Source organism: Notolabrus celidotus, unplaced genomic scaffold (genome assembly GCF_009762535.1).
Source record: "Notolabrus celidotus isolate fNotCel1 unplaced genomic scaffold, fNotCel1.pri scaffold_258_arrow_ctg1, whole genome shotgun sequence".
Lineage (NCBI taxonomy): Eukaryota > Metazoa > Chordata > Actinopteri > Labriformes > Labridae > Notolabrus > Notolabrus celidotus.
The window spans coordinates 34,068-54,555 of record NW_023260101.1 but is presented as its reverse complement, the minus strand read 5'-3'; the positions used below and the strand labels follow the sequence as shown (position 1 = coordinate 54,555).

Here is a 20,488-nt window from a genome sequence, read left to right as displayed (position 1 = left end):
TTGAGGTGTCAGTCAGGACACAGGTGTGAAGGATTCCTTTAAGATTTTCAGGAGGCTTGAAGGTTAGCTGCATTAAACACATGAAGTGCAGTGGAGCTTTATATTGTACAATATAACCTGTTAGGCTGCTTCACTGTTGAAGTGGTTTGTGTGTAGAAGTCTTATCATGTGTGATACCTTCACAGTACAGACAGTAATTGTGGTTTCCTGAGATCAAAGAAATAAAGACAGAGAAAGCCCAATAAAGGTGTGTCCCAGATAAAACCCACTCCCTCTCATGGTGTCTTGTGTGCAGGTAAAGAATGAACCAGTGAGCTCTGTTCATCAGATTATTATAGAGTTTATTATATGAACATCAGTCCACACTGATTATCAGGGAAACAGTTTCTAATGATCAAACACAGAATGTACACTTCAAGATTTATCTGAAGTTAATGTGATCAGTTTCACCAAATCAAGTCTTACTTCATGTTTAACCAAACAAAGATATAGAACTGGAAACACATTAAAGAAATAAAGTCAAATATAGAAGATTATGAAAGTTAAAGATGAAACTATTATCATAACTGAGTGAGTTATTCAGCTTTTAAATGTTGCTGCTTCATTATAGTTTGTTAGATTTGGGTGAGAGCAGAATACACTTTGTCACAATCTGCCTGTCCAAGAGAAGTTTTAGAAACAAACATGAACTCCAGTCTTTACAAAACAAACTGCACAGCACACTGTAAAGACACTAGTTCACTTCTTTCTGTCTCACATGTTAAGAAAACTATTCAAAGAAAACAAGATGTTGTTTCAGCTGGAGCACACTGCAGACTGTTTGAGCAGTAACCAATGATAACAGGAAACCAGCAGAGGGCAGCAGATACACAGACACAGGGCCAGATTCAATCTCCCCTTTCAATCAGAGCTTCAAATCTGCATGTTTTCATCACCTCATGTAACAAGGTGACACTTAAACCTGGAGAAAACTCAAAACCTGCAGCTCAGTTTTTAAGACATCACCAAGCTCATTAAAGGTTGTTATGTCATATAGAGACACAGAGAAGTCATAAGTCACAACTTGAACAACACATCCTCACAAACATCCTCACCAAGAGAAGACAGGCTGTTAACTGTGATCTACGAGCTGCTAAGACAGAGCTTACATCCTCAATAGTTCACTGAGTATAACATCCTCTGTGTCTATGTTTATCAGTAATGTTTTTCAGCTTCAGATAAAACGTTCCTCTACAGATAACTGTGATGAGACAACTTCATGTCTGGAGTCAGAAACTGGTGTTAGATAAAGGTTCATTCTTTGGATTAACTTTGTTCCAGCACCACATTGATTAAGTCACCTCATCTGAGGTCAGCTGCTTGTTTTCTCCTTAGATGTAGAGAGTCTTTAGTTTTCCTGTCACCTGTTGATTAAGCTTGAAGCATCATTACTGTTGCTTTGGTTACCTGCAGCTTCAGAGACAGCAGATTCAAACAAATGACCATCAGGAGAAGTATTCCTGTGACCGTGATATGCTGTCCAATAAAAAACAACCACAGTATGTCTGATGCTTTTTTAGTTTCAGTTACTTAAAACTTAAAACTTTTTTCAAGGTAAGTCCACCATGAGTCGTCGGCTTGATTCAAAAGTTTCTTCAACAGGTAGTCCATTTCTCTTTCATGTTTGTTCTGCAGACTTTTCTTTGCCTCCTCAGTTTCCTGCTTTTTCATTTCTTCTTCCTGTGTTCTCAGTAACTCACTGATTTCTTTCAGGTTGTGATTTGTTTTGTTCACACATTTCACAATGTCACAAATATGTTGTTGATGTTTCTTCCTCATTCCTTCTTCATTGTGGGCTTTAAGCGCCTTCAAGAGGTCATATTTCTCATCTTTGTCTTTCATTTGTTTCTCGTACTCTTCCTTCTGAGCTGCTGATTCCTTTCTGTATTTCTCTTTGAACTCATTGAACTCTTCAGCTTTCTTTCTGACTTCATCTTCATGCTTCTTTGTCAGACTCTCAATTTCTGTCTTAAACTTCTCCTCTATGGCTTTCTTCTCGCTTACCTCTTCTTCCTGTCTTATCTGATCCTCTTCCTTTCTTTTCTTTTCATAATTTTCTCTTTCCTGTTCAAACTCTTCTTGAACTTTTCTGAGTCTTGTTTGTTCCTCCTGTCATCTCTGTTCCTCTTCTTGATTTCGTTTTTCCCACCACTCTTTTTGTTGTTTCTCTAAGCTCTCTCTTTCTTCTCTCATCTTTTCTCTGACTTCTTCCAGCTTTCTGTCAGTAGTTTCTTTTTCCTCTGATGCTATCTTTATCTTTCTCTCCAAAGCTTCAAGTTTCTGTTCCCACTCCAGTCGTTGCCGTTCTTCCTGTTCTTTCCTCTTCCTGTCTTCTTCTTCTCCTCATTTCCTTTTCTTTCCTTCTGTCCTCTTGTTCCTTCTGAATGATTTCCTCCTTTTCTTTAAGTTCTTTATCTCTCTTTTCTCTCTCTTTCTTCATGTCTTCTTCTTGTTTTTTAATTTTTTCCTCCATTTCTTTTATTCCTTCTTCATGTTTTCTTTGAAGTTCCTCCCTCTCTCTCTTCATCTCCTCTTCTTTCTCCTTTAAGATCCTCTCCATTTCTTTCTTTATATCAGTTTCAGCTTCTTGCAGCATCTCGTTGGTGTAGCAGCTGCCTCCATTTGTCTTCACCATGGTGTCGATCTTTGCCATCAGCTCACTGACCTGAGTTCTCTTTTGTTCGTCATAGTTATTGAACACGTGGTATCTTCCTCCACAGTCAGAGATCAGTTTCTTGAAGGAATCATCACATCCTGTTTTTATGTATTCTTCAATGGAAAGCTTCTCCTTTTTAAGTGAATCTCCTCCAGTTAAAAGGATGATGGTGAACTTCTCAGCATCCTTCCCAAAGCCTTCTTTGATCAGTTGTAATGTCTCCTTCTCCTCAGGTGTTAATCTACCAATTCTTAGCACCAACAGGAAGACATGTGGACCTGGAGCCAGAAGACTGATGCATTTTATCATCTCTTCTTGAACCTCTTCATGAGACAGAGTCGTGTCAAACAGACCAGGAGTGTCGACCACAGTGACAGGACGACCGTTCACTTCATTTTCTGCTTTCTGACAGTCTTTAGTGACTGATGTTTGACTTGATTTGGCTTTAAACTCCTTTCTTCCTAGAATGGTGTTTCCTGAAGAACTCTTCCCACAGCCGGTCTTCCCGATCAGCACAATCCTGAGACTCTCTGAGCTCTGCTTCTCATCATCACCTGTGAAACAAGAAGGGATGGAGTTACTTTGAATGGAGGCAGATCAGTTAAAGCTGCAATGCATTATCTCAAACAGGCTGTTTATCAGACAAAAATAATCTGATGTCATATTTACAAAGTAAAACTAAGTTGTACTTACGAGTAACCGGCTCTTCAAGCTTAGCATGTAGTCTGCCGATGGTTTCCATTTGAGCATGTGCATACGTCTCTGTTGTGTAGCTGCAGGGTTTGTCTTTGTAGAGTCTGAGTCTCATCTTTTCCATCGTGTCCAACAGCTCTGGGATCTGCTGCTGGTCCTTGATGTTGAGAACAAAAGATCTTCCTCCACAGCTCTGAATGAGATCCTGAACTTCCTTGTTTTTCTTTACAAAGTTAACATCCGCTGGAGCTGTAGGATCTGACTCTAGAGTGAACAGAGTCATGGAGAAGTCATTGACTTGAGATCCGAAGGTGTCCTGGATCATCTCTAACTCTCCCTTGTCTTCATCAGTGAGATGACCCACAGGTAGGACCAGGATGAAGGCATGGACACCTTCAGGATCACAGAGGGAGACACACCTGAGTGATTTCTTCATCACTGTCTCCAGAGGTTTTCCACTCAGAGCAGGAAGCTCCACCAGGGAAACCCAACGTCCACACACCTCTCCCTGATGTTTAACACACTCTGATGAGCTGGAGGCTGAATGAAGACCTGTCTGACCTAAAATGGCCTTTGCTGCTGAAGTCTTCCCTGCTCCTCTCCTCCCACACAGGACCAGGTTTAAAGCTGGTTTCATGTATTCAGACTTTGGTCTTATGGACTCTTCAGAGCATGTTAGGTAGGTTCCTTTGTTTCTACACACAATGCTCTCAATCTTCTCCATTAACAGGTTACGATCATCAGGTGTCATCTCTTGGTGTCGTCCTCCACAGTCTTTAATAAGCTTATCTACTACAGTTCTACTTTTATTCTCCTTGTGTGTCATGATGATCATTGAGTACTGTAAAGCATCTTGACCAAACAGACTGAGGATGAACTTCAGTGTTTGTCTGTTCTTTTCAGTGAAATCAGAAGGTTTCACTAACAGCAGCAGAACATTTGGTCCTGGAGGACAAAGACTCACACAGCTCTCCACCTCTCTTCTCACAGCCTCCATAATCAGACTGAACAGGTCTGGAGTTTTCACCACTGTTAGTGGTTTTCCTCTCCACTCTCCACAGGTGGCCTCACAGTGTCTGGCTCGTCTGGTTTGAGGGTGTTTTCCATGATAATCAGCTTGATCATAGATGATTAAGTTGGACATTTTTGCCTTTTGGTCCACACTTTTTCCCAGCAGGACGATCTTGAATCCAGATTCTGTAACACAGCAGAGAAAATAAAATAACATAAAGCTATAACTAAATCACTCAGTTGTGTTGATGTGGGAGGATCTCGAAGCAGGTCAATGTTCAATTCCAAGTGTAAACATTATGTGGAATTAAATGTGTCATAACCAGTGTTGTAAGGAACAACCTTCAAATGTCTGCCCAGACTTTTGTTGTAAGACGACACATTAATGATGTTACTGAAAAATGTTTAAGTCTTATGAATACCCTTCCTCCAGCAACACACTCGCTCATTGGTTACAAAGTTAATGCTTTTAATAGTAACCTTGAATCTGCACTAGACACAGTTGCTCCATCAAAAAACAAAATAAAGAAATCAGCTCACAAATCACTTTGGGAAACACCAGCTATTCGCCAGCTAAAACCAAACTGCAAAGCAGAGAAGTGATGGAGGAAATGTAAATTACAGGTTCATTTGAGATTTGTAAAGATCAAGTTTGTATTTTAAATAATGCAGACAGGAAAGAGAGACATGCCCATTTCTCAAAGATCAATTTAGAGAATCAAAACAATCTCAAAGTGCTTTTTGCTGCTATTGACAGACTTTTGAATCCATTACATGTATGGAAATATCATGACACATCTCACCATATGACCCAAAAGCAGTTCAGTCTCTTCTGTTCTGTCTTACAGAAATCAATCAATGAGCAAGAACGTTTCTCTTTTAGTGCCAAAGCAGCCAGAAATAAACTGCACTCAATGCTAGGAGTTTTTAAGTAGCAATTTTAGAAACTAAGCTCTTGCTAAAAAATAACAACAGCTAGGAACACTTCAACTGACTGTAAGGTAAGTTGATGAAGACATGCTTCATGTATCAGGTGTTGACTCTGCTGCTCTCAGAGAACTAATCAGCAAAATACAGCTGAGACCAGAGGCAAGGGACTTTAATAAGAAACAAGAAGTAACGCTGAAGTTATTTTACCAAGTCACTCATTATGTTGGAGCCAGATTTAAACTTTGTCTTTAGAACAGATATTTTGTCTGAATAATATTTTGAGTTAAATTTAGCATTATGAGGTACGGATGATAAATCGGTTAACTAGTTGCCTGCCCTGGATTAACAATGACATGATTTGAGTCTGCCTTATGGTAACCTGTGCTGCGCGTGTGTGTGTGGGTGTATGTGTGACGCGTGTGCTGCTTCCATAGACTGTATAAAATATGGACGTAGTATCCGTGACGTCACCCATCTGTTCCTGAGCGCTGTTTAGAAGCCAATCGACGGCAGCAGCCATATTGGAAATGTTGAATTCAACCAGGCAGAGTGTGACGTAAAGAGGCGGAGTTTGAGCCTCTTAGCCAACAGCTATGTGTTCCTGACCGAGAGTCAAGTCAGTCATGTCCTTATTTGGGCAAAAACTCGTAATCTTAATATCTTCTGAACCGTCACGTTAGAAATAAATTCCCCCCCGTACAGTGTGTGCCGATAGAGAGATTAGCTTCGTAGGGCCAAGCTGTTTTTTGAACCAGGCTGTAAACATGTTTATTAATGCTGCAAAGATCGTCTTTTTCCCATTCATGTCTATGTGGTTTCCGGTGTTTCTGCAGCCAGCCTCAAGAGGATTCTCCATGTATTGCAGTTTATAACACTTCAGCATGGGCTTCATCGTTTGAGACCGGAGGTTGCCGTTGGCTGCTCCTCAAGCTCGCTGATAGGTAACCTTTAAAGGTGCTGTGATTTGCTCTGTTTGGGTGGGTTAGATGGAGGAGAGGAACAGTTTTCCGATCACAATTTACGTTATTAAGTTTAAGCCTGTTTTTTGTTGTTTGTTAACTGGAAAAGTCAACCAGAGTATGTTATGAATACATTATTTTAGTTATTTCAGACAAAATAAAATTATTTATGACAAAGGCTGGATTAGCGTCATCACATTACGGTCATTCATGACTCAGTTAGTGGTTCACTTTGGCAACAGCAGAGAACCCTGTGAAGAGATGACTTCATTAATGTTCAGCTTAATTCTCTAATTCAGTGAAGAAAGATTTGTGTGAAGAAGACTCTCACTGTTATCAGGATTATTTCTGGACTTACCAAAGGCTTTAACAGAAGACAGTATTCCCTGTGGTTTCAGGCTCTGATGATAGTCATGTAATGAAGCTGTTGTTTCCTCAGATGCTTTGTAGATGACATGCTCTCCACTATTCTCCTTTACTATTTGACCCAAACGTGTTAACAGCTCTGAATGGTCAAGGTGTTCCTGTTTCAAGTGTCTGTATTTACACTTTTTGATCATGTCTCTTAATGGAGGGTGTTCCTTGTATTTCTTCTTTAAGCCTGGACTCTCCTCTCTTGGTGATAAAATCAATACCAGTGAATGATCATATGATCGATCACTGAAATGTTCCAGTGCTCTGCAGAGACTCTGTTTGTGTTTGTCAGTGAAGTCTTCAGGCTGTAGAACCAGCAGGAACACAGGAGGTCCAGGATAAGAGGCATGTGCACAGTCTTCTGTATAATCTGTCAGCTGTTCTGGAGAGATGTCATGTTTAAGCAGGTCTGGGGTGTTAATGACAGATATTTTGTTTCCCTCTATTGTTCCACTGATTCTGAGACACTGGTTTGATTCTTCGTCAGTGCTGAACTCAGACACTCTCAGTATAAAGTTTCCCACTGAACTCCTCTCAGACCAGCTGTTCCCCAGCAGAACCACCCTCAGCTCAGACACTGTGAAAAACAAGGAATTGAAAAGAAGTTATTCAAATAACTTAATTTTTGTAATTTATGGTGTCATTACTGTTTTATTATAGGGATTTTTATAATCTAGAAATGTTTCTCACAAATACTGTAAACTCAAGTATTCTTATGAACTGGATTAAAATTTGACTCACTGTGAGGTGGTAACAATTCCATGCTGTTCCTGCGCCTCAGAGGCAACAGATCATCTGTGTCTGGAAGGACACAGATTAATGTTATCAGTGGTGAACATAGACTTTCATTACAGTTATTAGTAAAGATATGAACATACATCAGACACTTCTGTATTTAGAATGATAAATGTAGAGCTGAAAACGTCAGCTCATGATTAAACTGTTTCATTGACATTAGGTGTTCCAGGACTGTTTCCCGTTTCTGTCCTGTTGTAACATCTGAGTAAGAAGCTCCTCTGTTGTCTGTATAATATGTAAACAGAGAGAGGAGTGTTACCTGTTAAAGTCTGACTGGACTCACCTGCTGCTGCAGTCGCCATGACGTCACTCTGCTGTAAACATCAGAGACTGATTCAACTGGAAAAGAACAGCAGGGTTTGAGAATGAGAGAAAAAGATGAGTGTGGAGGTCAGTTTGGTTACTGAGGATAACAAACCTAACATGAGAATAGTGTTTATGTTGGTTCAAATGTTACTTCATGTCAAGTGTTATTCTCATGTATCCTGTACGATGATTAAATGAATGGCTGGTTGTTGTTGGTCATAAACTTTGTTGTGATGTGATTTTATGGTTCATGTTATTTCATGTCTTGTCATGTTTTACAGTCATGTATCCTGTATTGTGTTTGTATGCTGCTTGTTTGCCTCTCTCACACCCAGTCTCCTCTCTGACTGTCTGAATGAAATAAAATCCTGGTTCACCTTCAACTTTCTCAAATTAAACAGTGATAAACCGAGGTTCTCCTCATTGGCACAAAATCCAACATTTCAAAGCCCGACAGTTTCCCACTTACCATCATTAACTCCTCAGTTTCTCCCTCCCCCCAGGTTAGGAGTCTGGGTGTCATCCTCAACAGCACACTATCATTTCAGTCTCACATCAATAATGTCACTTGGTCTGCATATTTCCATCTACGTAACATCAACCGCCTCCGCCTGTCTCTCACACCCAACAGTACTGCAGTTCTCGTTCACACCCTGGTTACATCTTACATTCCCTCCTCTTTGGTCTCCCTCTCAAATCCACCCATGAACTCCAACTGGTCCAGAACTCTGCTGCTCGTATCATCGCCAGAACTCTGTCCATTAATCACATCACTCCTGTCCTTCAGCAGCTTCACTTGCTCCTGTTCAAACTCGTATCGATTTCAAGATCCTTCTCCTCACCTCTAAGGCCCTCCATAACCTCGCTCCTCCATACCTCTCTGAACTTCTGCACATCAACACACCCAGCCACACTCTCAGGTCTTCTTCTTCCAATAACCTCACTACACCACCCACCCACTTAACCACCATGGGGTCCAGAGCCTTCAGCCGGTCTGCCCCCCGCCTCTGGAACTCCCTCCCTCCAGATATCTGTAACATTGAGTCTCTCCATTTTCAAATCCTGTCTCTTAACCAAGCGGCAACCTGGCTGCAGAAACACCAGAAACCACATACACACCCATTCAAAGAAGACGATCTTTGCAGCATTAATAAACATGTTTACAGCCTGGTTCAAAAAACAGCTTAGCTCTTCGTAGATAATCTCTCTATCGGCACACACTGTACGGGGGGGAATTTATTTCTAACGTGACGGTTCAGAAGATATCAAGATTACGAGTTTTTGCCCAAATAAGGACATGACTGACGTGACTCCCGGGCGGGAACACATAGCTGTTGGCTAAGAGGCTCAAACTCGCCTCTTTACGTCACACTCTGCCTGGTTGAGTTCAACATTTCCAATATGGCTGCCGCCGTCGATTTGCTTCAAAACAGCTCTCAGGAACAGATGGGTGACGTCACGGATACTACGTCCATATTTTATACAGTCTATGGTCTTAACACATCTTTATAAACTGTCATATTCACTCTGATTACACCTCTTCACTGCACTTTATCTTATCCTGCTCATTTCATTTATTTTTTACACTGTATCATGACTTGTTGATTTTATCAGCCTAAGTTTTAATATTTAGTTATTGAATATGAAAATGAAATTTAAAAAATACAGAAAAAGCACTAGTTCTCTATATTTTATGATGATTTAAATTTTTGAGAAGATCATTTTTAAATTCTGCTCAAATTGCACGCTTTGATATTTTGTCATATTGATCATTTTATTTTGAAAAATCTGGGAGAGGTGACAAAGATATTTTAATGGATTATTGTTCCTCATGTCCATAGTTGTTACCCTGAAAACGTTCAGAAAATTTTACTGTATAGTTTTTGAGAAAAATAATGTTAAATTCTGCTCAAATTGCACTGAGACGCTTTGATATTTTACTCATTTTCTTTATTTTTATTTTGAAAAATCTGTGAGTCAATCATTTTTCTCAAAAACTCTACAGTAAAATCTGCTGAGAAATTTAAGGGTGACAGCCAGATACATGAGGAACAATAATCCATTGAAAGATCTTTGTCACCTCTCCCAGATTTTACTTAATGAAATAATATAATAATGAAAATTAAATAATAATTAATAATTAATTAAAATTAATCTTCTCAAAAATGTCAATCATCATAAAATATAGAGAACTAGTACTTTTTTGTATTTTTTTAATTTCATTTTCATATTTAAAAACAACTTTTGGAACTACATGGCTTCATTCCTCCTTTTTGGTCGCTCGCAGCAGCCGTACCGTAATTCTCTGTATAGTCGCGCATTATTTTTCGAGGGGAGGCTGGCCTCCGTTCAGTGTGGAGGTTATTTATAGCTCTGGATCAGAAGGAGCTGCATGAGAGATCAGCTGAGTATAAATTAAAATATAAAATGAAGAAATAAAGGAAGGGTAAAAGTAGAGACTGCACAGCCCAATGTAACACAGTAAAAGTAGATATTTTTAACATAAATGTACTTGAGTAGGAGTAAAAAGTACTCTGCAAAACAAATACTCTCAGAAGAACAATTTTTTGAAAAAACTACTCAAGTCCATGTAACGGAGTAAATGTAACTCGTTACTACACACCTCTGATGATCATCATCATACTTTATAATGCTGATCATTTGTTTGTGTAAAATAATGTTCCACGTTAAATGCAAAGAAAGCTACGATCAGCCTGTTACAACACAGTCCAAATTATTTCATCAAGAGTTTAGGAGCGGGGTAAAGAAGTTCCTTTTAAGCAACATTACAGAAGCAAACACAGGACCACTTGGACAGAGACATTTACACAATATTATCACACTCCCTAACTGAGCACTCAAGTGTTTGTTTAGTCTACTATTACTGCCAATGAAGTGAGACAATGAACAGTTACATAGAGCAACAGAAGGAACCTTTCTCCAGCTGACATAGACGTTTACAGTCTCCTCACCTTTACAACATCATGATGTATAAATTGCTAAACTGATTATGAAGCACAGTGTCACTTCCTGCTCCACATCAACACAAGCCTTCACAACTTTTTATATCCAGAGCTTTATTGTGAGGTGGTGAACCTGATCACAGAGAGAGATCTTTACAGACATTAAGCATGTCTCATCTCTTTGGTGTAGCATAATTAATCAGGCTAATAAATAACTGATCATTATAAATGTTCTGTTATGACTTCTGTTGTGAGTCTCTCACATGTAACACTGCTGCACATTTACTCTTTATACAACATATCAGATCAGAGAGGGAGTCTTCCTCCTCCTCTGATATCTGATTGAAGTCCTGTAGATTATTTTCTTCCTGAATGCTTGTCACTAACTTCTCATCAGATCACCTCATTTTAAAAACATTTCAAAGATTAAAGAGTGAAAACTAAAGAGAACCTTCAGATTCAGACTAAAACACATTTAGAGCATGTATTTGATGGATTTCATCTTTTACCTCAATACATTGAGACTGCTGAGTAAAGCCCACTACATGTCACAGATCTAAATCACATTTTAAACATCCTGCAGAGTTTATATTAACTCTACTTCCATCAACACAAACAGGTATTCTAACATTACTCTCATCATCTGGTTATTTCTCTGGATGTAGTTTTGGTCGAGTTTACTCACCGGATGAATTTCTTGCTGCGACACAAACAGGGTTAAAAAAGAAACTAAACATTGAAGGAAAAGGGGGAAAGCAATTCTGCTTGGACTCTGTTTTCATTAGTTGTGTCAGATAATGTGTCCCCCCCCCACGGTATCACATATCAGTCTAAAGCAGACAAACAGACCACTGCTGCTCAGTCAAGATAAAGTGAGGCAGGACTTGTGAGAGTATTTTCACATAGCTTCACTTTTTATTACAGATCTGAACCCGTCGTCATATTCTAAATCACACATTAACTCCATCAGTTTATGAGGGGAGAATCAAGAGAACTGTCATTTAAACTAAACCTGCTACCAGTTATATCTCTACATGGACCCTCATTAAAAACAAGATGATTGAAAGCATGAACAAAAACAGACATTTATATATCTATCAGTCTCTATAAAGATGTGTAGTTATTGCAGTGATAGCTGACAAACACTCAAATAAGTCAAGTCTGATGAAGTGACACACAGACATCATATTTTAATAAAGAAGAAGATTTTATTTAAGAAGAATAAAATAAACTCTGTTTGAAATGAATCCCTTGTGAGTTGTTGTAGAGTTTAATGCTCACCAAGTATACATGTTTCTATTCTCCTACAATGTCTTCCAAAATAAGATGATGTGCCTCTTAGATTCTAGCTTCATCTACCTGGAATGAAAGAGCTCAATAAGCTACAGAGAAGTGAAATCAACCTCTCTCCTGCTGTTGAAACAAATCGTTGTAATCTACTTAAACAGATAGAAATGGATCTACTTTATTTATCTGCTGGTATTTACCTCTTGCTGAGCTGATGTCACTTTGATGAACACTTCTTTATCCTGTTTCTAATGTAGCAAAAAGCTGTTGACATCACCTCAGTGGTTTGGTCCACATCACAATCTTTGAGTCTCTGGTGCCATCTTGTGGAGCCCGTGCAGACGTGACTCAGCAACCCCCAATTTAGTATCCGGTCTCCTGTAATCTGTCCTGGTGGATTTTCTCCATCTGTCAAATCAAAAAGAACACAAACACGTTCAGTTGTGTGCATGGTGGTTCTAAGTGTGATGATGAAGCTTTCAAAGGTTGACATTAGCTCTTGTAAAAGCTTCACAGCCCATATGGTGATCATGTAGAAAGTGATGTAGAGTCATTTCCAGAGGTGTGTAGTAACGAGTTACATTTACTCCGTTACATGGACTTGAGTAGTTTTTAAAAAAAATTGTTCTTCTGAGAGTATTTGTTTTGCAGAGTACTTTTTACTCCTACTCAAGTACATTTATGTTAAAAATATCTACTTTTACTGTGTTACATTGGGCTGTGCAGTCTCTACTTTTACCCTTCCTTTATTTCTTCATTTTATATTTTATTTTATACTCAGCTGATCTCTCATGCAGCTCCTTCTGATCCAGAGCTATAAATAACCTCCACACTGAACGGAGGAGTAGCTCCGTCCCCTCCATGACCAGCTGAGGAGAGAGGCTGCATAATACCTGAGTCCCCTTTGGAGGAACATGTTTACCCTGTACCCAACATCCAGACTCTCTCAGAACTTCTAAATGACAAGAAGGAGCAACAGTCACATTATGAGCTGCTTACTCTGTTCTAAAAGGTGGAAATCTGGAGCTTCAACATAGAACAATTAAATCAAAGAGCATGTCATGGTGAGTAAGTTAGGTAAGCTAAGGATCATACTGGTTAATATTAAATCTTAAAAACATGTTATAGTTAGTTATCAGTGAGGTAAGCTAAGGATCATACTGGTTAATATTAAATCTTAAAGCATGTTATAGTTAGTTATCAGTGAGGTAAGCTAAGGATCATACTGGTTAATATTAAATCTTAAAGCATGTTATAGTTAGTTATCAGTTAGGTAAGCTAAGGATCATACTGGTTAATATTAAATCTTAAAGCATGTTAGAAATGTTTTAAAGTAATCTAAACTAACTTATAAGAGATAATGATAAAAGCAGCTCCTTCTGAAGCTCAACAGTCACCTCAGAGAGATTCTTCAGGACTGAGTTCAGGCCTTTTTAAACACTTCCAGGTTGTTTTAGTATTTTCAAGTTATGTTTTTAAGTGAGATGTTCTGAAAATAAGGTAAAAGGTTAAAAAAGAAAGCTTGGAAGGCATAGATATCTGTTTTATTGTAATGTTGGAGTATTGATGTTCTGGAGTTGTGATCACATCTCAGACACAGTTTGAAGTTTCAGCTTGTTTTAAAAAATGAAAGTGGGTACATTAGTTTGAGCACAGTGCAGCTCCTCTTTCTTTAATGTTTGAAAGTAAACCATGCCTAACACCATTCATTTTGGCCTTTTCCTATTTATGTCACTTTATTAAAGGCAGTGTGCTCTTCACATTGTTATTAGCGTTTACAATACAATACAATTTGATATATGACACTACTCACAAGTTACTCACTACTTGAGTAGTTGTTGTTTTTTCGGTCCTTATTTACTCTTACTCAAGTACTTATTTCTACGAGTACTGTTACTTCTACTTGAGTAACATCATTGTAAAGTAACTTTTACTTGAGGACTGTTTCGGTTGACTCTACCCACCTCTGGTCATTTCTCAAGCAGCAGATCACAGATTGTTTGACGTCACGGACCTAGCTTGATTGTTTCCATGACTCACGTCGCTTCAGTCTCTGCCGTCCAAAGTAGTTAACTTACCAAGTCAAAGTTAGTTTAAACTTGATTTTCTGTTTCTTTCTGAAGTTCTCATTAAAAATCACTTTAAAAGCCATCTTCTGTTGTTGAACGGCAGACTAACGAGGCCGTTAGCATTCTGCTAATCAACGGTCGGCAGGTTTCAAACGGACCGGTCCATGGAGCGGGTCAGCTTCAGCCCGTTAGCCTCCAAAGCAACGTAGGGAGGGGGGGTTAGAAAGACATCCATTATAAAAACGGCCTTCTGACAGTTTACAGCTTGTTTTTAACTCTTTATCTTATTAAAGGTAAAACCATTACAACATCATCAAAACAATACCAACTCTGTGAGGCAGGTGGAGTGGCACCGACCGTCCTTTACCCCCCCTCTCCTCTTCAGATGGATCCGTCCATGAAGGGTCAGAGGTCAAGGGTGAAATAATAAAGTGATATCAGAACAGAGTGAGCAGAGATGAATGAAAACACAATTAAACTGGATCATAAAGGACCAGAGGAAAGGGACTGCAAACGGACTACAGAGAGGTGATAGTTGTTCTTTTAGTGTTTGTTCTGTCAATCCTGTAAAGATATTAAACAACTCAACTCTGTTACACATTCAACTTGTACACTGTGATATATTACACAGTACTGTATAGCTGTGATATAACATTAATTAAGTCAAATACAAATTATAATAATACTTGTATTAAACAGGGAGTGGTGCTTTGGATATAATTTATAACTCCTTCAGGAGGCTTCGTCTGTCTCAGACACGTTGGCTCTGTTTTCAGTCATTTGACTTTTGCACAGGTTACATGAAACTACTCTGGGGTCAAATTAACATCAACATTATACAATTCTTATCTTGCTGGAATTTGAACCAAAGCACCAGTTAATATAATAATTTACATTTATCATTTAATTAAAAATGAATGCATACAAATGGCAAATTGTAGTGTTATATAAAAACAATCTCTGTAGTGTACAATATAAACTGTTAGTCTACTTCACTGTTGAAGTGGTTTGTGTGTAGAAGTCTTATCATGTGTGATACCTTCACAGTACAGACAGTAATTGTGGTTTCCTGAGATCAAAGAAATAAAGACAGAGAAAGCCCAATAAAGGTGTGTCCCAGATAAAACCCACTCCCTCTCATGGTGTCTTGTGTGCAGGTAAAGAATGAACCAGTGAGCTCTGTTCATCAGATTATTATAGAGTTTATTATATGAACATCAGTCCACACTGATTATCTTTATTCCATTTAAACTAGAAAACCATAGAGAGCGAAGCCCTCATTAACAATGACGTAGAGTGTATAAAAGAAACATTAAAATGCATGACAAGCAAATAATGGATAAATGTTAAAATAATGATGATCAATTAAAAACAGATAACAATTAAAAAGTGATGTTAACACAAAGTCAGTTGAAACAGGTGCAATCAGAGGTTAAACAGTTTAAAACTAATGATTTAAAATGACTAAAAGAAAGAAATGCATTCATTTTATCAGGGAAACAGTTTCTAATGATCAAACACAGAATGTACACTTCAAGATTTATCTGAAGTTAATGTGATCAGTTTCACCAAATCAAGTCTTACTTCATGTTTAACCAAACAAAGATATAGAACTGAAAGAACAATGAAGAAATAAAGTCAAATATAGAAGATTATGAAAGTTAAAGATGAAACTATTATCATAACTGAGTGAGTTATTCAGCTTTTAAATGTTGCTGCTTCATTATAGTTTGTTAGATTTGGGTGAGAGCAGAATACACTTTGTCACAATCTGCCTGTCCAAGAGAAGTTTTAGAAACAAACATGAACTCCAGTCTTTACAAAACAAAGTGCACAGCACACTGTAAAGACACTAGTTCACTTCTTTCTGTCTCACATGTTAAGAAAACTATTCAAAGAAAACAAGATGTTGTTTCAGCTGGAGCACACAGCAGACTGTTTGAGCAGTAACCAATGATAACAGGAAACCAGCAGAGGGCAGCAGATACACAGACACAGGGCCAGATTCAATCTCCCCTTTCAATCAGAGCTTCAAATCTGCATGTTTTCATCACCTCATGTAACAAGGTGACACTTAAACCTGGAGAAAACTCAAAACCTGCAGCTCAGTTTTTAAGACATCACCAAGCTCATTAAAGGTTGTTATGTCATATAGAGACACAGAGAAGTCATAAGTCACAACTTGACCAACACATCCTCACAAACATCCTCACCAAGAGAAGACAGGCTGTTAACTGTGATCTATGAGCTGCTAAGACAGAGCTTACATCCTCAATAGTTCACTGAGTATAACATCCTCTGTGTCTATGTTTATCAGTAATGTTTTTCAGCTTCAGATAAAACGTTCCTCTACAGATAACTGTGATGAGACAACTTCATGTCTGGAGTCAGAAACTGGTGTTAGATAAAGGTTCATTCTTTGGATTAACTTTGTTCCAGCACCACATTGATTAAGTCACCTCCTCTGAGGTCAGCTGCTTGTTTTCTCCTTAGATGTAGAGAGTCTTTAGTTTTCCTGTCACCTGTTGATTAAGCTTGAAGCATCATTACTGTTGCTTTGGTTACCTGCAGCTTCAGAGACAGCAGATTCAAACAAATGACCATCAGAAGTATTCCTGTGACCGTGATATGCTGTCCAATAAAAAACAACCACAGTGTGTCTGATGCTTTTTTAGTTTCAGTTACTTAAAACCCAAATAAGTTTTTTGTTTGTGACCAAAATGTTTCGTCGGCTTGACTCAAAAGTTTCTTTAACAAGTAGTCCATTACGATTTCATGTTTGTCCTGCAGACTTTTCTTTGCCTCCTCAGTTTCCTGCTTTTTCATTTCTTCTTCCTGTGTTCTCAGTAACTCACTGATTTCTTTGAGGTTGTCCTTCTTTTTGTTCACACATTTCATGATGTTACAAATATGTTGTAGATGTTTCTTCCTCATTTGTTCTTCGTTGTGGGCTTTCAGCGCCTTCAAGAGGTCATATTTCTCATCTTTGTCTTTCATTTGTTTCCCGTACTCTTTCCTCTGAGCTGCTGATTTCTTTCTGTATTTCTCTTTGAACTCATTGAACTCTTCAGCTTTCTTTCTGGCTTCATCTTCCTGCTTCTTTGTCAGACTCTCAATTTCTGTCTTAAACTTCTCCTCGATGGCTTTCTTCTCTTTTTCCTCTTCTTCCTGTCTTCTCTGATCCTCTTCCTTTCTTTTCTTTTCATCATTTTCTCTTTCCTGTTCAAACTCCTCTTGAAGTTTTCTGGGTCTTGTTTGTTCCTCCTGTCGTCTCTGTTCCTCTTCTTGATTTCGTTTTTCCCACCATTCCTTTTGCTTTTTCTCCCAGCTCTCTCTTTCTTCTCTCATCTTTTCTCTGCTCTCAGTTGTTTCTTTTTCCTCTGATTCTAACTTTATATTTTCCTCCAAAGCTTCAAGTTTCTGTTCCCACTCCTGTCGCTGAAGTTCTTCCTGTTCTTTTTTCTTCCTGTCTTCTTCTTCTCTCATTTCCTTTTCTTTCCTTCTGTCCTCTTGTTCCTTCTGTATGATTTCCTCCTTTTCTTTAAGTTCCTTTTCTCTCTTTTCTCTCTCTCTTTTCATGTCTTCTTCTTGTTTTTTCATTCTTTCCACCATTTCTTTCATTCCTTCCTCATGTTTTCTTTGAAGTTCCTCCCTCTCTTTTCTCATCTCTTCCTTCTCCTTTAAGAGTCTCTCCATTTCTTTCTTTATTGCAGCTTCAGCTTCTTGCAGCATCTCATTGGTGTAGCAGCTGCCTCCATTTGTCTTCACTATGGTGTTGATCTTTGCCATCAGCTCACTGACCTGAGTTCTGTTTTGTTCGTCATAGTTATTGAACACGTGGTATCTTCCTCCACAGTCAGAGATCAGTTTCTTGAAAGACTCATCACATCCCTCTTTAGTATATTCTTCAATGGACATGTTCTCACGCTGCAGTTTATCTCCTCCAGTGAAAAGGATGATGGTGAACTTCTCAGCATCCTTCCCAAAGCCTTCTTTGATCAGTTTTAATGTCTCCTTCTCCTCAGGTGTGAATCTTCCGATTTGTATCACCAACAGGAAGACATGTGGACCTGGAGCCAGAAGACTGATGCATTTAATCATCTCTTCATGAACCTCTTCATTGGACAGAGTCGTGTCAAACAGACCAGGAGTGTCAACCACAGTGACAGGACGACCGTTCACTTCACCATGTTCCTTCTGACAGAATTTAGTGACTGATGTTTGACTGGATTTAGCTGGGAATTCCTTTCTTCCTAGAATGGTGTTTCCTGAAGAACTCTTCCCAGAGCCGGTCTTCCCGATCATCACAATCCTGAGATGCTCTGAGCTCTGCTTCTCATCATCACCTGTGAAATAAGAAGGGCTGGAGTGAAAGCTGTGTTGCATTATCTTAAACAGGCTGTTTATCAGACAAAATAAATCAATTATGTCACATTTACAAATTAAAACTTAGTTGTACTTACGCGTAACCAGGCCTTCAAGCTTAGCATGTAGTCTGCTGATCTTTTCCATTTGAGCATGTGCATATGTTTCTGTTGTGTAGCTACTTGGTTTGTCTTCATCTTTTTGCATCTTTTCCACCGTGTCCAACAGCTCTGGGATCTGCTGCTGGTCCTTGATGTTGAGAACAACATGTCTTCCTCCACAGCTCTGAATGAACTCCTGAATGTCATTGCTTTTCATGACGAAGTCAACAACAGCCGGAGCTGAAGGATCTGACTGCACAGAGAACAGAATCATGGGGAAGTCATTGACTCGAGAGCTGAAGGTGTCCTTGATCATCTTTAACTCTCCCTTGTCTTCATCAGTGAGAGGACCCACAGGTAGGACCAGGATGAAGGCATGGACACCTTCAGGATCACAGAGGGAGACACACCTGAGTGATTCCTTCATCACTGTCTCCAGAGGTTCTCCACTCAGAGCAGGAAGCTCCACCAGGGAAACCCGACGTCCACACACCTCTCCCTGATGTTTAACACACTCTGATGAGCTGGAGGCTGAATGAAGACCTGTCTGACCTAAAATGGCCTTTGCTGCTGAAGTCTTCCCTGCTCCTCTCCTCCCACACAGGACCAGGTTTAAAGCTGGTTTCATGTGTTCAGACTTCAGAGTGATCAACTCTTCAGTGAGGGTGAGGAAGTCTCCTTTGTTCGCATTAACAATGTTCTCTATATTCTTCATTAATGACAGACGGTTGTTGTAAGTCATCTTGTAGAGTCTGTCTCCACAGTCTTTAAGTAGACGTCTAAAAGACACGGATGGATGACCGCCCTCATGTGTGATGATGATCACTGAGTGTTTAAAAGCATCTTGATCAAACAGACTGAGGATGAACTTCAGTCTTTCTCTGTTCTCTTCAGTGAAATCAGAAGGTTCCACTAACAGCAGCAGAACATTTGGTCCTGGAGGACAAAGACTCACAGCGTTCTTCATCTCTCCTCTGAGCTTCTTCACAGACAGACTGAAAACATCTGGAGTTTTTACTACTTTTAGAGGCTTTCCTCTCCACTCTGCAGTCTCCACCTTTTGTTTTGCTGCAAAAGGTTTGTTTTTTTTGGCTTTGATGAAGTCACCAAGCTTTGACATTCTGTCATCCTTTTTCCCCAGAAGCAAAATTCTGACTGTAACATAAAAGAGAAAAAAGATGTTATTGACAGATAACAAGTCATCAAATGTGATTGTTATAATATATTAGCAGATGAAATCACCACATCTTGATATCATTGTATTGTATCATCATTTTTTCTTTATTCGACTTTTTTCATATCTGTTTAGTTCTCTTTGTATTTGGAGCCTTTCATGACCTTTAATGACTCATTTGTTGGCCATAGACACCAAACTGGCTACGTTTGCAGGGGTGTTTTTACTATTTTTCTTCCTGTGTGTGTCTGGCGATCCTACATGTAACCATGGTCGCATTGTTTACACACGAGATCTGCTGTTAGCAGCCTGTAGTAACATGGACCTGTCCTTCCACCCATTGTTATGGGGAATGTAAGATCTATCTATGATAAGGTGGACGAGCTAACCAGCACCAGAGGGAATACTGGCAGAGTAGCATGATGCTAACAGAGCTAACACCGGACACAAACGCCACATTGGAAGGATTTCACCTGCTGTGGGCGGACAGGATGCAGGAGAGCAAGACTGAACTAACTGGTGAAGAAGGCCAGCTCAGTCCTGGACCCTGTGGAGGTGGTGGCTGACGGGAGAATTATGGCCAAGTTGTCGTCTCTGATAAACATTTCTTTTCTATATATATTATTGTTAAATTCTTGTTCTGTACACCTTCTTGTTTGCTGCTGTAACTCCATGAATTTCCCCGTTGCGGGAGGAATAAAGGAGTATCTTATCTTATCAGGC

At 39.1% G+C, this 20,488-nt stretch overlaps 2 protein-coding genes and 1 long non-coding RNA gene across 3 annotated transcripts in view; 1 reads left to right on the top strand and 2 right to left on the bottom strand.

The window, feature by feature from the left end:
• Positions 1-324: 324 nt before the first annotated feature.
• On the bottom strand, positions 325-8,958 carry LOC117809362 (GTPase IMAP family member 8-like). The gene is made up of 5 exons (XM_034678921.1): positions 7,760-8,958; positions 7,444-7,503; positions 6,647-7,279; positions 3,389-4,585; positions 325-3,249 (listed from the first exon to the last, which is right to left on the bottom strand). Exons 1-5 carry the CDS (start codon positions 7,800-7,802, stop codon positions 2,312-2,314), a joined length of 2,871 nt encoding a protein of 956 aa, XP_034534812.1. The 5' UTR covers positions 7,803-8,958; the 3' UTR covers positions 325-2,311.
• LOC117809361 (GTPase IMAP family member 8-like) overlaps positions 325-20,488 on the bottom strand; it is a 31,459-nt gene continuing 11,295 nt past the window's right edge. Inside the window, exons 4-6 of the mRNA XM_034678920.1 lie at positions 18,589-19,746; positions 16,776-18,471; positions 325-1,534 (exon numbers count right to left, since the gene is read on the bottom strand). Of these exons, the coding sequence (XP_034534811.1) occupies positions 16,811-18,471; positions 18,589-19,746 (2,819 nt within the window). The 3' untranslated portion in view covers positions 325-1,534; positions 16,776-16,810. The remainder of the gene's footprint in view (positions 1,535-16,775; positions 18,472-18,588; positions 19,747-20,488) is intronic.
• LOC117809363 lies at positions 13,929-19,270 on the top strand. Its single transcript, XR_004630449.1, has 3 exons — positions 13,929-14,330; positions 14,419-14,653; positions 18,151-19,270. It is a non-coding gene; the product is annotated as an uncharacterized LOC117809363 (long non-coding RNA).